Source organism: Gadus macrocephalus, chromosome 4 (genome assembly GCF_031168955.1).
Source record: "Gadus macrocephalus chromosome 4, ASM3116895v1".
Taxonomy (NCBI): Eukaryota; Metazoa; Chordata; class Actinopteri; order Gadiformes; family Gadidae; genus Gadus; species Gadus macrocephalus.
The window spans coordinates 9,046,154-9,063,226 of NC_082385.1; the positions used below are offsets into that span (position 1 = coordinate 9,046,154).

The 17,073-nt window shown below is 48.1% G+C and overlaps 1 protein-coding gene across 1 annotated transcript; it reads right to left on the reverse strand.

Moving 5' to 3' along the window:
• Positions 1–15: 15 nt before the first annotated feature.
• Positions 16–17,070, reverse strand: nup155 (nucleoporin 155). The gene is made up of 34 exons (XM_060050007.1): positions 16,720–17,070; positions 16,266–16,431; positions 16,034–16,171; positions 15,811–15,907; positions 15,652–15,722; positions 15,462–15,554; positions 14,854–15,117; positions 14,673–14,746; positions 14,370–14,461; positions 14,159–14,256; positions 13,879–14,046; positions 13,227–13,327; positions 12,667–12,837; positions 12,282–12,392; positions 11,873–11,967; positions 11,690–11,775; positions 11,202–11,325; positions 10,734–10,800; positions 10,335–10,450; positions 9,531–9,634; positions 8,988–9,121; positions 8,443–8,634; positions 8,180–8,318; positions 7,431–7,566; positions 7,113–7,266; positions 6,390–6,494; positions 5,775–5,929; positions 5,183–5,312; positions 4,731–4,844; positions 4,495–4,615; positions 4,275–4,385; positions 3,779–3,915; positions 2,323–2,429; positions 16–1,037 (listed from the first exon to the last, which is right to left on the reverse strand). Exons 2-34 carry the CDS (start codon positions 16,405–16,407, stop codon positions 899–901), a joined length of 4,086 nt encoding a protein of 1,361 aa, XP_059905990.1. The 5' UTR covers positions 16,408–16,431; positions 16,720–17,070; the 3' UTR covers positions 16–898.
• Positions 17,071–17,073: the final 3 nt, after the last annotated feature.

Here is a 17,073-nt window from a genome sequence, read left to right on the forward strand (position 1 = left end):
GTCTACTGCTTGAGAAATGTTTGTAAAATAAAATCGTTATTTATTCAAGACCCTCTTAAGAGTTTTAAAAGCACAATTCAGAAAAGGTCAAGGAGACTCAAACAGGTTGTAATTATCAACACGCAAAACTTCAAACAGAAACTTTATACAGAAATGCAACAACAAACCCAACCTAAAAATGGTATTATGCCTCAGAGAATTAGAAGCAGAACAAACACATTTGAGCGCTCGGCTTGGCCGTATACTCAAACATAATTATCCAAAGCAGCTATTCACAAGGGCACTTGAATTCATGAGTCACTTAGAAAAGTATCACTATATAAAAAAACAAAGTTGTATATAAAGAAAGCGTATTGTCCTGCTTGGAAAAGCGATCAAAACAGTTGAAATTGCTTATGCTATTAAACTATTGAATACTTTTCTTCTTGTTGCTAATCAATATCAAACATTGAAGTCCAATCAAGGATGATAAGACTAAAAATCATCTTCGATTAACGTCCATGTTGATGTATATTCCAAATCATGCATGATTTTATTATGACCTCGTATACCTTAAACAATGTTGTTTGAAATCAAAGCAGTCAGCAGTGTCTTATCTTCCAAAGTGATAGCCGCTTACTTCTCATACACACGCTTCATTGTATTTATAAAACTGGATCCACACTACAGCCTTTCAGTGTGCCAACTGAAAACCCAACTTTCTTGATGACAACTTGACAGCATTCTCGGGGAAAAGTGAAGTAAAATGGAGAGAAATCCCTAATAAAAAGTCCTTTGTGCAAGATGTGGTTGACCCATCGAGAACAGTTTATTGTACTTTGGGGACCGGGCCCCCCAGGTCCGCAGGGGTCTCCTCGCCGGTGTGTTCTGCGGGGTGGTGGGGGGGTGGGCTCACCGGTCAGTGCACCTTCTGCAGCTTGGACTGCAGGGCCTTGAAGTTGCCGATGGTTTGCTGCAGAGCCGAGTTGGGGCTGAGAGACTGCAGCTCCACCAGGTAGCCGCAGATGTTATCCAGGCACACGTTGGTGAAGCGCCGCCTAGGGGTGGAGACGGGGGCGGAGGGGGGAGGGGGCAGTTTAGGTTGGAGCCTCGGTATGACCGAGTCCTCAAACATCATTTCAATGACATGATATCTATTCAGAAGTAGATGCATTTAAAAATGAGGATATAACCCAAAAAGTGCAAGAATCATTGTGTAAAAAAACTAATGATATTTTTTGGGGTACAAAATAGAATCGATTTTTTTAGGATTTATTTGTCAATATTGCATTGTATGCAATAACTGTTGGAATGATAATCAGGAGAGGCCAACATCTTATAATTTATACAATAAAACACAAGGAGCCAGTAGAAAATGTTGGTTTAATACAATCTAGCTAAGTGACCATTAAACGTGAGGCTCTTTCTTTGTGAGTCTCTGGGGTCTACTGCAATAGAAACAGCAGTACATCTCTAGAGTTGCACATTGAAACTTTATTGATCACTTATAAAAAAAAAACAGGAAAAACTATCACAAGGGGAGTGCATGGTGGTCTCCGGGCCGATGAGTTTCAACCAAGCAATCCCTTTGATTAAGCAAAATAATTAGGTTCTGGGTGAATCGAACGGCGCTTTTCCATTAGAAATGTGGCTTTAACTCAGTCTACCGCAACACAATTTCCCTTCTCTTACTTCCTATGAGCTGTGTACCCGAGTACACAGTCCCCGGAGCGAAGTAATAAGAAGATTATAAAATGAACCACATGAAGTCAAGGAAATAAATATCGATTTTTTTATGAAGAATTTGACAAAGTAAGAACCAAAACATCAGAAGGTAGCAGATATCGCTCCCACCGGAGTCCTGCCCCGCCCCCCCTCCAGAGTGCCGCCCCCCCTCCAGAGTGCAGCCCCCCCTCCAGAGTCCCGCCCCCCCACGAGAGTCCCGCCCTCCCCTTCAGAGTCCCGCCCTCCCCTTCAGAGTCCCGCCCTCTCCAGAGTCCCGCCCTCCCCTTCAGAGTCCCGCCCTCCCCTTCAGAGTCCCGCCCTCTCCAGAGTCCCGCCCTCCCCTTCAGAGTCCCGCCCTCCCCTTCAGAGTCCCGCCCTCCCCTTCAGAGTCCCGCCCTCCCCTTCAGAGTCCCGCCCTCCCCTTCAGAGTCCCGCCCTCCCCTTCAGAGTCCCGCCCTCCCCTTCAGAGTCCCGCCCTCCCCTTCAGAGTCCCGCCCTCCCCTTCAGAGTCCCGCCCTCCCTCTCGCCAACAACACCCATGTTCAGCCCCCCGTTCCAACCGTTCCGCCATGCAACGATGACACCGGGAGCGAGGCGAGGGAAGGTTCCCGTGGTTACCTGTCAAAGGCGGGCACCCTGCTGGGGTCGTCCACGTATCCAGACAGCAGAACGTGGATACACTCCACCAGGTGGAGGGGCTTCTTCAGACGCTGCCAGCAGGGGTCCTGCACAGCCAATCAGAGTATTAGCAAGTCTGCCCAAACCCACAACTCTGTTTTCATCAAATCAGCAGCGATCGGGGTCCAGAATAAACTAGGGATGGGCGTGAGGAATCGATTACTCGAGTACTCCTCGTTACAAATGAACTCGTTTGGTGGACAGGCAAACTCGAGTTTGCATATACACACACACACAAAGTTTTCTGAAGCAAATGTATCAATTTTCTGTCGGCGCCACTAACGCATGACGTGGGCACAAAGAAAATTAAATGCATCCATTTCCATGGCGCGTGCCGTGTGCAGGCACACCAGAATTCAAAAAGTTAAGAGATGGCGGTTAAAGCAAAGCGAAGAATTGAAATACTTTAAAGAAATAGGAGATCATAAGGTGAAATGTCAAATATGCCAAGCGAAATCGAGCTACCAGAAAGTACTATGCGGCAACATATGCTCCTGAAACACAACGGTGAGTTCGGGAAAGCAGACCCGCAGCAACCAAGTGTGTCACTGTCGGCTGTTTTCACCGCCGCAAGACGCAGCTGTAATCCCGGGCGTGTAGAGAAGATCACAACGCTGAGTATTTCCATAGTCCATTTGCTGCCATTTTATTTGCAGCTTTAAATTATTTGCAATGGTTAGGCTACTTGTTTCGTTTTTGTTTTTTTGAAACTGTTACAGGCCTTGGTTCGACGTGATTTAAATTGTGAGACGCATATTTATTTTTGTAAGGAAAATGTGTTTGAACGTTTGCAAAAATAAATAATGAATACTCAGATAACTCTGACTGTTTTGATGGAGAATAAGCATTACATGTTTGGTTGGTAATATTGCCGTTCATCATCAGGCCTATTCCTGCTGCAGATGCGTTGCATTCTAAAAATTGATTCGATTTAACGAGTACTCGATTGATCCTCGAGGAATTCCTTCGATCACTCGAGTTTGGAATATACTACTCGTGCCCATCCCTAGAATTAACACACCAGCCAGAGCAAGACACATCTGACCAATTGGCAGGAACAAAAATGTGCAGGTTATTAAGTAAAACACTAGGTACTCCGGTGATTTGTCTACTCTGGCAGGTCAAGTTATTTAGGGAGCTAGACATAGCTAAACTAAAGTAGGTTGGCCGGTCCATTTTTCCACTCTGACAGGTAAAATATTTCAGCGTTATAAATCAAAACAAAAGCTTTGCCTGTAGATTCTAACAAAAACTGAGACTTTGGGATCAAACGCTCACAGGAAAGGTTTGGAACACGCGTCCCGCATGTTCAAAACCTTTCCCGTGAGCGTTTGTGTGGATCCAAACGTCGCAGTTTGTATTGATAGCGTGTGGCGTCGCGTCGCCGCAGTCGTACCCGCGTCTTAAACAGCTGGTCGTAGACGTCCAGCAGGCGCTGCAGCTGCACGCCGATCTCCAGGGTGGTGACGATGACGAAGCCCACGTCCCACTGGAGCCGGCACACCTCCTGCTCCAGGTGCATCACCAGGAACTCTGGGGAGGGAAGGTGGGAGCGCGCGTGAGGGAGCCATTAAGACACAAAACACATGACGTCTCAGTACTGCACGGCCCCGGCAAAGCGATTCTCCACCCGCGGGACCGAGTGACAACGAGTCACTAAAGGCCCCCGAAAGGTGATTAAGTCAATTACAGAGAAATTGCACCGGCTTGCTCGAATTGCCCTACGGAGAGATTGGGGTGGACAAAAAAAAAAGAAAAGAAAAGAGTGCCGATATCCGACACCAGGGGCCGAGTTTAATCGCGCTAAAGTGATTTGTAAGAGCGAGGAGGAGGAATTACATTTGGAAGTAGTGAGGAAGTGCGATGTCCCCTTTAAGGAGGCCGGTGCTCACCTAGAGGGAAGTATCTGGGCGTCCCGGCGTACAGCTTTCCGAGGGACACCAGCTTCAGGCTGAGGGACCTCATTCTGTCCTGGGGGCTCATGGCCTGGCTGTCTGCCAGCTCTGCGAAAGAGGAGAATGAATTGATGATGGTTTTCTAGTCCCACTTCTCTCCCCTGAGGGTTACGGAGGAGACTGGACCGGCGAAGGCGCCATCTGAGAGACGGCGTACCTTTCTCGATGATGTCGCGCCACAGCGAGTGGATCAGGATGGTGTCTGAGTGGCCCGCACAGTGGACGATGGCCAGCTTGCACTCGGACAGTTTGAAGTACTCGGCGTACCCTGCAAAGAGCTAAGCACAGGAGATGCGTATCACACTCACTGTAACTGAATACACAGATTTGATCTCATTTTTTACAGCAGACGGTCGATATTGATGGTTATGGTTTTCCAGACCCCGCTCTCACCTTAGAGATATGTATGATCTCCAGGTCCAACTCGGATATGGCCTTCTTGGCTGACGGATGCTGGGAGTACTGCCTGGCCAGCGTCTCCTGGATCTGGGCTTGGATGCGCACCACCTTTCATGCGTTCATAGAGGAGAGGGCAGGACGACGTCATCAGGTAACGATGTCCTCAGCATGATATGACGACATAAATGAAGCCTGGACTTTTTGTGTTAAAAAATTCCGGGCATTTAGCAGAGTCTTTTATCGGTAAAAACTGGGAGTATGAATTTCACGGCATAATGACAGTAGGGAGCAGGTAGAAGTTAGGTGCTTCTTGCTCGAGGATGCTTACGGGTAGACTGTTGAGCGTTTCGGTTTCGAACCAACAACCCTTCTACTGGCTGGCAGTCGACCTCCCCCTTACCACTAGACCACCCTTCCCCCACACTTCTACCTCCCGCCCCGCCTACCTCCATCTTCTCCTCCAGCTGGTGGAGGAACTCCCCGTCAGCTCCCTGCGTGGAGAGGGTGGAGGAGCTCTTGGCCGACAGGATGGCCCTGGAGATGTACTCCAGACGCTGCTTCAGGGAGATCTCCGTGCTGCGCGGCCCACAGTCAACAGTCAATTAATCCCGCATTCAGATGCTCACCGCTCAATGAAAGCTCAGAGATTTGACACCCATTTGTTTTTCCAAATTAAAATCGCAGAGGCTGTTGCAGTCATATTGGTAGGATTAATTGTATTCTAACAAAACTGCTTCACTCCGTGTACCACTATTCTGAGTTCTGATAAAAATCATAACAAATATATAGGAAACAGGACAGCACCATCATTTAAAATCATATCGGTACCGGAGCTTTACAGAAACGTACACAAACACAAAAACAAATTAGTCGGAGTACAACTTGTCTCGGGTTGGTAACAAAGTGTTGAACACTCTAAACGAGTTCCAGGAAACCGCCATTCAAAAACACGGTGCAAATGAGATCAGGGGTCAACACCGTTCAAACACACCAAACGCACCCCGAGGGGCTTCAGAGGGAACCATGAAGCCGTCTCACCTGCGCATCTCGGCCAGGTGCGCCAGCACGTGCGCCGCCTTGCCGAAGTTGCGGCTCTTCTCGTAGTAGCGCCACAGCAGGTCCATGTTGCGCACCTTGCTCTGGTCCTGCTTGTTCATGCGCTTCAGGTGGTCCTCCAGGTAGGGCGAGTTCACCTGGGGACCAAGAAGAAGAAATGACTGAATCATGATCGAGAGAGGGAGGTCCTTGAATGATGAATAACCATGATGATGATGATGGGGACCCAAAAGTCTTTGCACATTAAAACAACTGGAGGTGAGATTTAAGAGCCGTTATTTGAGTCATTTGTTTGAAATGGAAAAGCCATCTGTCAGCTATTAGTCAAATGTAGTGTAAGAATATCTGTTTCAGGTTGACTGCCAAGATGTTAGATAAATCCAGGTTCATTTCTGATCAATGAGGACATCGCTTCACAGATTGGTTCATGGAATCGGTCTTGCTAGTCAATCACAGTTGAGTAAAACCCAACCCTCCTCACTTGCAGAGAAACTCAGGGCAGGAGGGTGGAGTTTTTTTAAAAGCTTGCTCTCTTCTGCACATCTCTCAAATCGATCCTACAGCCACTTTAAACAAGGAGAGAAAACACATGTTTACCTCCAGCAGCTTCTCCGTGAGGTCGGCCTGGATGAGCCAGTTGTACAGGGCGATGTGAAACAGCTCGTCCTGGGACCTCTGGGCCAGCTGCAGCATCTGTTCGAACTGCAGTGGACAAGGAGAACAAAAGAAGCGGAGGAGAGGGGTCAGGATCCGCTGGATACTTAAAGGGCCAGTGGACGCAAATTTCTTGTTTATTGATTTTTAGAAACAGGTGAATATGTCTTCTGGGATCTTAGACATTGTAGTATCAACTAAAATGAAGCCGTTACTAGAATAAAAGCGAAAGGAGAACTAGCGGATGTCGAACGGTTGTTTTCATGACTTTATACTGACACAGATTCAGAGAGGGAACGCCTACACCAAGCTGTGTGTGGATGCGTAGAATATCTCCTTCTGGAGAGTGGAGAACGTCATCGGCTGCCTCCGAGGGAGGGTTAAAGTTCTCGGACACTCGTATTGCATTGTGTGAGGCGCATTTGAAATACAATACATCGGTCGTAACAGCGCCAACACTCAACGTGGCATACTAGCTTTTATAAAAAAAAAAAAGAAAAAAAAAAAGAACGAATCACAAAAAGATACAGTGGGCTGTAACCATGGTGATAACACCTCCCCCCCGCCAACCCAATAACCAATTACATTGTTTTCGAATTCGAGCAGAAACAGTTTGTGTACACTTAGACCAATAGTAATACCCAGTGCACCCCCTTCAGTACTCACGTGAGCGGTGGCATCCTCATTGCTGAGCATGTTGGGGTCGGAGGTCATGACGGGGGGTCCCGGCTGCTTGGGCACACTGGGGGACTGGGGGGCGGCCTGACTGTGGGTCACCAGCTCCTGCATGGTGTCCGTGATGCACTTGTAGCACAGCAGTCTGGGCCGGGGAGGGGGACAGAGGTCGGAGGTCAACATGCGCTTAAGGACACCCAATGCATTTTACGTTTCGTAAGAACAATGTGAGCCCATTGCTGGATAAGTGTCCGATGGATCGATGCAAAACCCTAAATAGATGATCAAGGGTGATGTGGCTGCCCGCACCTCTCCTGGAAGGCCAGGTGGCCCGCGCTGTCGTCCTCCGGCTCCCCGTTCTTGTAGAAGTGCGGCCCCAGGCCCTGGGGGTCCTTCTTCTCGGCCGCCGTCAGACACAGCTCCAGCACTCCCTCGTAGAAGCGCACTGGGGAAGAGGGAACGCGGTGTGAGCATGCGCCACTCCGGCAACGTGTGCATGCGTGGCTGCAAAAGGGAGCAAGTGAGTCCCCATCCACTGACCAGTGGCAGAAGCCACTGAGTGAGTGAGAGAGGGCGTCCCTAACCCCGTCTGTACTCTGAGCAGACCAGTGAGTGGGAGAGGGCGTCCCTAACCCCGTCTGTACTCTGAGCAGACCAGTGAGTGAGAGAGGGCGTCCCTAACCCCGCCTGTACTCTGAGCAGACCAGTGAGTGAGAGAGGGCGTCCCTAACCCCGTCTGTACTCTGAGCAGACCAGTGAGTGAGAGAGGTCGTCCCTAACCCCGTCTGTACTCTGAGCAGACCAGTGAGTGAGAGAGGGCGTCCCTAACCCCGTCTGTACTCTGAGCAGACCAGTGAGTGAGAGGGCGTCCCTAACCCCGTCTGTACTCTGAGCAGACCAGTGAGTGAGAGAGGGCGTCCCTAACCCCGTCTGTACTCTGAGCAGAACAGAGAGTGAGTAGGACCCCGTCTGTTCTGGGAGCACGTCGATGAGGGAGTGAGTCCCTAACCCCATCTGTTCTGGGATCAGATTAGGGGTTTAAGGGAGTCTGCCCTCACCCTGTCTGTACTGGAAGCAGACCAGTGGCAGGTCCGTGTGCTGGCTGATCTGCTGGTAGAGCTGAAGCGACTCCCTCAGGGTCCTCTCCTTGTCCGCCTTGTTCTGGATCTGCCTGGAGCCCTGCAGCAGCTCGTTGGCCTGGGGAGGAACAACGGAGACCCGGTTAACACCGTCCGCACAGCGGCAGAGGAGGTCAGGAGGGCCACGGGGTACTCTGTCTGAACGCGTGTGTACATACGTGTGTGTGTGCGCGCGTGTGTACCTTGGAGCAGACGCTGTCGTCGCTGGTGTACAGCAGTGGGCAGGTGTCCCGGAGGTGGCGGCTGACGGCGTCCACGCTGGCGTTGTCCTTGATGTAGACGTTGATGAGGGCCGTGATCAGCGCCCCGCTCAGCTCCTTGCCGCGGATCACCACGTCGCGGAAGCTGGCGCCCTTCATCTGGTCCTGGTACTCCTGAGAAACACACACAGTCAGTCCGGTTTACGGCAACATAATAAAAGGCATTCTCGTACGACCGCGGGATTGCAGTACTTGACCCGTATATAATTTTTTATCCCGGCAGTTCCTTTAATAGGCTGTATTATAATACAGTTATGCATTACATAAACTGAATGGTACGTAATTTTTTCAAATGAAGAAAAGGGGACAGGATGGTCTAGTGGTTATGCTGTTAAGGCTCCCAGCTAAAACACACACACGTCTTAGTGTGCTTCTTCACACACACACACAGAGAGACAGAGAGACAGAGAGACAGAGAGACAGAGAGACAGAGAGAGAGAGAGAGAGAGAGAGAGAGAGAGAGGTACCGTGGGCAGTTCAGAGAGGATGAGGCTGAACTTGTGGTCGCAGAGCAGCTTCCAAAGGGCCAGGGTCTGACAGGAGCGGTGCACCAGCTGCTGCAGCTCCTGCAGGGACATCTTCTCATGCACCTGGGCCTCCACTGGGACACAGAGGGGGGGGGGAGAGAGGGAGGAGGGAGGGGAGAGAAGAGGTTAGGACGACAGTATACAGCATAAAACCTACCCCAAAGTGTACTGGGCATGTGAATAGACTTTTCAACGGAAAGTTTGAAATTCTCTTGATTCACTAGAACAACACTGACAATGTGGTACAACTTCATCAAAGAGAGAAAACGTGGAAGAAATAATAAAACCAAAAACACAAAAGAAGAAAGCAAAAATTGCAGGCATCAAAGAAAAGATCTTCAGCCATTGATCAAAGATATACAGTATATATATATATCTATTTTTTTTTTTCACAAGATCATTGGAGACCAGAGCTTATCAAACGTAGATGTGGAGGTCCACATGCAGGTGTTTCGCCCTCCTCATTGAGACATCATCACTCACTCTGGTACTTCCTCTGGAGCTCCTGCTGAACCTGCTGGGTGCTGGCGCCGTCGGGCCGCATGAAGCCCAGCAGACGCTGCTGCAGGTTGGCCGGGGAGCCAAAGCTACGGGTAGAGAACAGGGACATTTAGCTCACTGGAAGGGTCGGAGTCCCACTAGGCTCCACTGAAGAGGGCTCTAGATAAAATAGGAGCTGCATCCAAGTCCAGGATGAATGAGGTCTATGACCCTGATACAAGGGGCGAATTGATCAATGCCTTCCTTCATACACGAAAACAATATATTACTTTTAATCATCTTCCGATTTCCTGCATTTGGCTTAGTTTCCAACGCTGTGGCGAGTACAAGGGTGAAAGAGTAACACTACTTGTCCGAATCATAAAAAATGATTTGACAGTAGCTTGACAACTCAGTATTCAGAGGGGGTGTCAAGTTGATTTGATGCCAACTTTTCCCACCACTTTAATCACAAGGACAAACGCTCATACTCTGGGTTGGCCTTGCAATTGGCAGGGATCCGATTGGCGATAGCACAGTTGAAATGTGACTTTAGAAGTTTTAATGGCATGCAGCATAGATTAAAAGTATTGAGAATTTTTGATCATTCTACCCATCCATCCAGAAATATAACATTATTTTTTATATTATGTTCCACTAATGGTGACAAGAACAACCAGGCATGAAGCTCCAATTTGTGTCACCATCATTATAGAGTTTAGCTCCAGCTTGCTCGCGGCGATGCAGCATTGGATAATGCAGGCAGCCCTAGAGATGACTGCAGCAAAGTACAGAGTGGATATTTACCTGGCGGGCCCCAGTGAGGACTGGCTGAACTGGGAGTTCTTGTCCAGAAACTCCCTCAGGCCTAGCAGCTCCTGTAGAACCCTCTCCAGGTCCCCCACAGCCACGGTGCTCTCCAACTGGAACAACGTCATGTTTTACAATTAGACATGTCCTCCAAGAAGGTTTACCAATACGGTCACATCTATTCAGCAGACAATTTTTATCCAAATCCATTGTAAAAATAGTGCTCAGATAGGAGGCCTTGACATTCTATCAGAATATGAATAACTACAAAAGTGACTACAAAATTGTCCAGAATTAGGGTAAAAAACTGGAAGGAATACAGAGGAGGTAAAGGGACAATAAAGACATGGTGAGTACATTTTTTGAATTACTTGCAATATTAGGTAGGATACTTACAATGATGAGAATCTGATTGCCCGCGTTGATGGTCTTCTCAACAGCAAGGCTCCCATCCCAGACGTTCCTGTTGGGATCAAATCCAGTCAGCAGGGAAGCAGATGAAGATACAACAGCACAAACATTTTACAACCTTAATTATAAGACAAGATGTACTTAATTCGTCACAGATGGGATTCTTGGATATCACAGATGGAATACTTGGGATGTCACAGTAGAAGTTCTGGTTAATTATTCCTTTAAAACATTGAGGAGATGACTAATTCAAATCCACAAAAGTCTCCAATACTTTAACGAAACAAACATATCTTTAGACACATGTAAACGCAAAAGGTGCAAAAACATCATGATCGACGAGCGAGGTAATCATAATCAACCGTGTAGGCTAAACGCCGGGCGACACACATCTAGAACTAGCAAATCAGCGGTAGAGCCCCCGCAGGACAGCCCCACATCTACGCTACTGACCCCAGGATGCGGCTGAAGTAGATACAGATCCCGCTGTGCTTCCCGGAGAAGACGACCTCCGGCCCGGTCGTCACCGGCCCCATGGGCGTGGAGCAGATGTTGGGGTTGAAGTGAGGGCTCATTCCTGAGGGTGGCGGGGACATGAGGAGAACGTTTAGAGTGATGATGCGTGGTTGTACAGAACATTCAGTCAAACAGCCAGCTGGATGTCAGAAACTGGTCATCAAGCAGGTGATTGTTTGTCAGTGGTCATTGGGTGAAACTGTACAGATCCATCAATGAAAGCCGATGGAAAAGGAAATGATGGATAATTGGAAAAACATTATTTTTGTGTAGCTTTTGGTTCGATTAAGTGAATTCAATGATAAAGGAATTGAGATGAAGAAAGATCCATGCAAAGGCTTTAATGATTAAACCTAAAAAAAAAGATATAACAAATTGTCATTTTAACTCAGGGGTCAACATAGGCGAGTAGGGATGAAACTCACCCTGTACAGGAGAGCCAAACATGGGGCCCGCCGTGGCAGGGGTCTGGAAGGCAGAGGCAAACTTCATCTGTGCTTCGCCTCCGTACCTGAGTTCAAGAACATTACATGGTTAATCCGTCACACCGTCTCTACAGAGAGTGACTGACAGACTGACTGAGGGAGGGAGTGTGTCCCTTCACTGACCTGAAGAAAGCCCGGGTGGCCCACTGGGACACCTCGCGGTCACTGGCCGCCCTGGAGCAGGCCAGGATCAGGGAGGTGGCGCAGGCCTGCTCCTCCTGCAGCCGTCACCGATGACATGGTTAGAGACGCAGGTCACATGACCGCTAGTACAATGCTATAGTCCTGAACTCCATGCTCCAATATACCCTTTTTGACATCAACATGCAAACACAGTTCAAGACACTGATTACGGGTGGTACGTCAATGTAGCAAACCCATAATTTGGGTTATGAGCGACATCTGTGTTTGTCCTGAGAAGACACATCTGTGCAAAGGGTCTTTCATAAGATCTTTGGAATCTTTCAAAGTCACAAAAAACAGCAAAGGACATCTTTGATATGTAATCAAACACTTAGTTTTGAATCCGTACCCGGTGCAGTTTGAAGAAGCGCTCCACTTCCTCGCTCTCTCCTCCAGCACACGTCACCAGCAGATGCCTCAGCTGGTCCACCGGGCGCAGCTTGTGGAAGATGTGGCTCCCCTTTAGGGACAAATAAAGAAGCCATTCAGAGAAAACCAAAAAACGACATTCATGTCCAAAGAGGCAATACTGCATCACACAGCATCACCTTGAGCCATTCACCTTTTCGTATTTTAAAGCGTTATTCAAATTTGTCAAAAGAAACCATTCAAACCATTTTAGATATGACTTGAAGATGACAAGGCCTGAATGCTTGAAGGCTCTGTGCTAAGATCAAGGCTACACTCCGGTAGCGACTACAGACAGGTACGGTAGAACGCTCCTTGAAGATTACCTTTGCGGAGAGGAGCACAAACTTCTGCTGGGGAATGTTGTGCTGCTGCACCACCACGGGGGAGTCTGTGAGGGGGATCAGCTCTCTGTTTAGGGGGCTGGACCCCCGGCTGGGCCGCTCCTCGTCGATGGCACTGAGGGCCCAGGAGTGGCCGTCAACGTTGGACATCATCTGCATCGAGACGAGTATGGTGAGCGACTATTTCAAGCTTTCCTAGTCTAAAATATGAACTTTATCAATTTGATAACACAGGGTGCGTGGACGTTAACTAGCTATTGGTTGCTTCCGATTGGCAAGAAAACCCGACCCGCCGAAAGTACGAGTACGATTTCTATGCAAATACTGAGCCATGAACTAAAGTCACTGTAGCCCTTGACCATTACCATGATCATCAAATGTGATCCTAAGTTTTCTAAGACCGGAAAGGGGAACAGTGTATTGATGAAGACTAAAAACAGAGGTGTTAATCATCTTTTGACATGATAGCAACCTCCAAAGATGGGTTTGGTTAGAGCGTGAAGGAAAGTCCTGGGACCCAAGCCCAGCCTCGGACGTCCTACCTGAGCCTCCATCAGGGGCTTCTTGAAGGGGAAGGAGTCGTGGTTGATGCACCACAGCAGGTCACTGTCCTCGGTCTCAGATGCGGCCATCAACAGAACGCCTGCCATGAGAGAAAGATCCTCATTACACCTACCCCCTCGCCAAGGAGTTCAAAGTCAAGGGCGAGCGGCATTTTCTGGCGCATCAGCATCAGTTACAGTACTGTAATCCATCATCTCGATGTCAAAGTAAGATACATAATCTTTACTATGCCTTAACTACGTGAAGACTGAATTTGTTTGGGGACTCTTATTGGCAAAGTTGCCTATTAATGTGCTTGAAATTCATTAAGCTGATGAAGTTGTCCATTACAGTTCAGTGCTGCCAGGGAGACATTACCTGTAAAGATATAGCTGCTGCCAACAGAAATGTGCCTGTACTGCTTAAACAAATAGTCGATTCATCTGGTCATTCATCAAGTAAACGCCTCAGAAATGCATATGTCAAACCTTTTGGGGTCTTAATACTTTCTTACGTTTTTCTTGTCAGAACCAGCTCATTTAATACATCGCTTTGGACATCAGGTGATGATTTGTTTCATGGCAGCCCTAACGCTCTTTAAGTAAGGCGCCTTCCTCCCTTTTACCAAACGTCAGTGATGCCTTGCGGTACCTTTGCTGTAGAGGGCCTTGTGGACCGTGCTGGGCTTCTGCAGCGTTGACGAGGCAGAGAAGCCCGGGGGGAGGCGCACGTGGACCAGGGCCAGCGTGGAGGGCCGCTGTCCCGCGTTCTTATGGGGAGGGGGTGCAAAGGGAGCGGTGCAGAAGTAGAGGCGCACGCCTACGTCGGGAGCACAGAGAATGGTGAATACCCGAATCGATGAACTCTCCAGCAAAGATTTCTGACAAGCGTTGAATCGACAATGACGCCGGGAGCGGTCGAGGCATCTGACCTGCGTGGGTGATGGCCAGGAGGTGGCAGTTGGAAGACTCTGAGCGTTGGATCACAGAGATCTGGACGATGGGTTTGAACACTGAGCGATCAATGGTCCTGGGAACAGGATACAATGCCATCGATGAGGAGGAGAGGAAGAGGTAGAGAAAGTACTTGAGTATTTTACCGGACACCACCACCGGGGGGGGGGGGTGTTTGTTCGTACGTACTTGGCGATGTTTCCAGCCGCGTTGACGATGGTGTTCTGACACATGTATGCCACGCGGCTCATGCCCTGTCCGTTTGCACCGAGGTCATATACCTGGGAGGAAATAAAAAGGTAAAGACATTTTAAAAAGACACTGAAGAATTTGCTATAGCCGGATGAAAAGTCGTTCCAGATGGTGGACTTTTTCTGAACTACCATTTAGAATATTTCAATTGCATTACACAATGCTAATCGTCAAATCACTTTACATTTTATGCATAGATAGCAATTCTCCAGATACAAAAATACTTAAAATATTAAATACCTGTAGCATCCCTTTCTCCGAGCGTGTGTAGAGAATGTTGCGGGAGTTGTCGACGGCGATCTGCAGAATAGGATCTGCGGAGTACAACAACAAACCCACATTTACAGTACTGCCAAACGAGATCAGAACCCACCAGAAACACCCGTCCCCGTCCCCCCCAGCACGAGCAAAGCCTCCTCACCGTCCTCGGAGAAGGAGAACTGCAGCACGGAGGGGATGAGGAAGGACAGGCTGCTCTTGGAGTGGTTGATCTTGCGGCAGCGCTGGCTGAACCAGCCCGCCTCCGCCTGGTAGGCCATCTCGTACAGGCAGCCGTCCTTTCCCGCCATGAACATGCGGCCCTGGTCGGTGGCGGTGATGGCGTGGATGTAGACGTTGTCCGTGGGGATGGTGTAGAGGGGGTCTGGCATCAGCTGCATGCCCCCAGACATGCTGTCGTTCAGGCCTGTGGGACAGGGAAGAGGACATATAGCAAGAGACATCTATAAAGAGAGATATTTATCTATATAACCCACTTTAATAGACCATAACTGGGCGAGCGCAATATATCACATATTTACAAGACATCATGAAAACTCAGGTTTTGTTTTGTTTTGTTAACTTTAATCTAGGTCAAATCCAATAGCTGCCAAAGTTGCAGGGCAGGCACAAACATTTCTTTCTACTTTCCAGGCAGCCTTCTGAAACACAGACAATTGCTCAAAGAACCCAAAAAGCTGTAATCCGGATTCCAAGTGGCCATTTACAACAACAATGCAAACAACAAAGGTTTGTTTGTGTCGGACTCACCAGCCTGGCCTTTAGGAAAGCTGAGCCCCAGGATAACAACGTCCACTGACGTAGCGAGCACCAGCAAGTAGTCAATGTTCTGCTGAAACATCCCTAGCAAAAGATAGCAATGGGTCAAGCTTGTGCAACCCAAATCAAGGCGAAAAATGTAAAATGTTGCAGGAAATGGATAATAAAGTTTAAGACATACCTGGTTTAGGTTTTACCAGTCCCACTGAAAGGATGGTTTCGATGAGACCGTCAAAGTATGCCACATCCCCTCTGTGAAATAAAAAAAGTCTGCAGTTAAGTTTAATGATGGTGGCATGACGAGTTGAATATATAGATATTACATTTTAAATGTACGCACCCATCTTCATAATTCCACATGAAGATATCATTGTCAATCGTCAGCCAGGCTCGAGAGATCTCAGGAAAAACACCCATCATGCAATTACACTGCATATCTGTTCAAGTTGTTAAGGAGTAACACACCCATCTATGATCATAGAAGACTGAAAACGGGGGATTCCAGAGACAAGAGTTCCAATAAAAAAGCTATGCATTTGCTTATCGCACATGAGAAAGGATACGGCTGAACTGCTCAACAAGTTCTGGAGGTAGAGGAACTCTACGGACAGCACTGAGCTCTGGGAGGTTCGGTATGCTGAGTAAACCTGGACCCTGCAGGGGGTAGTCCATATCTGACGTACCGGACAGCGACGGAACATCTGCGGTACGAGGGAAAAGATGGATAGAATACTTTTGAAAAACAACAACTCATGATGACATTACGGTTGATCAATACGAGGTATAATCACTCACTGTGGGAGAAAACTGAAAGAAGTTCTGACAGGTCAGGGAAGCAACGGTCCTCCTGGAGGTGTCTGTCAATAATCCTGCCGGAGTTCTCCAGCGCTTCGGCAAACACCGCGGCGGGGCTGGTGGCTCCGAGGACGGGCGGCATGGCTATGTTTAGCTACACAACTATCTGCTGGCACAAGTTTGGGAACAGAGGAATCAGCTCAGAGGAAAAATAAACACATGTCACTTCCAGTTTCAAGCGCACACATAAATGACTTAGAAAAAGCAGAGTTTGAATAACATATTTGAAAAACGACGGATCTGTATTTCTCTGTTGTGTACAATTAAGCAGCACGTTAAAACGGGCAGAACGTAGACGCCTGGTTGGAGCTAGCCCCAGTCATGCCAATTGGTAAGCTAACTGCTAAATGGCTAGGGTTAATATTGAACGGCTAAAATTATAAACATGTATTACCCAAACAAAGATAAGTCCGGTAGGGCCAACTCCCTTGGCCAGAGTCACTTCCCGGTTGAGCTTGCAGGATTTTCAATTTGTTAACATACAGAAGAACTGGTCAGAAAGCGCCAATCTCATGCGCCTCAAGTGAATTGCTCCTGCTGGAGACGTATTTCCGGAGGAGGCAACGCACAATTATGACGTAGAGTGGAACACATTACATTTATATCACAAGCATATGGATTTATGATCGAATATCCTCTTCTTTTCATTGTTTGGCTTCTGATAAATTCTCACGTGACTTTAAATCGTTTGAACCACGAGTGTATCAGCACTTGGAACACATGCTTGAACCACAATCAACAGTCGCGT

Bases quoted from the DNA above. Each gene is read 5' to 3' on its own strand.
- nup155 (XM_060050007.1), bottom strand. From the start codon at position 16,407: ATGCCGCCCGTCCTCGGAGCCACCAGCCCCGCCGCGGTGTTTGCCGAA. The intron at 14,462-14,672 runs GTATTTAATATT...ATTTCCTCCCAG, and splicing joins CGGAGAAAGGGATGCTACAG to GTATATGACCTCGGTGCAAA. The intron at 7,267-7,430 runs GTGCGGGCAGCC...TCCCCGGCCCAG, and splicing joins CACCTGGCCTTCCAGGAGAG to ACTGCTGTGCTACAAGTGCA.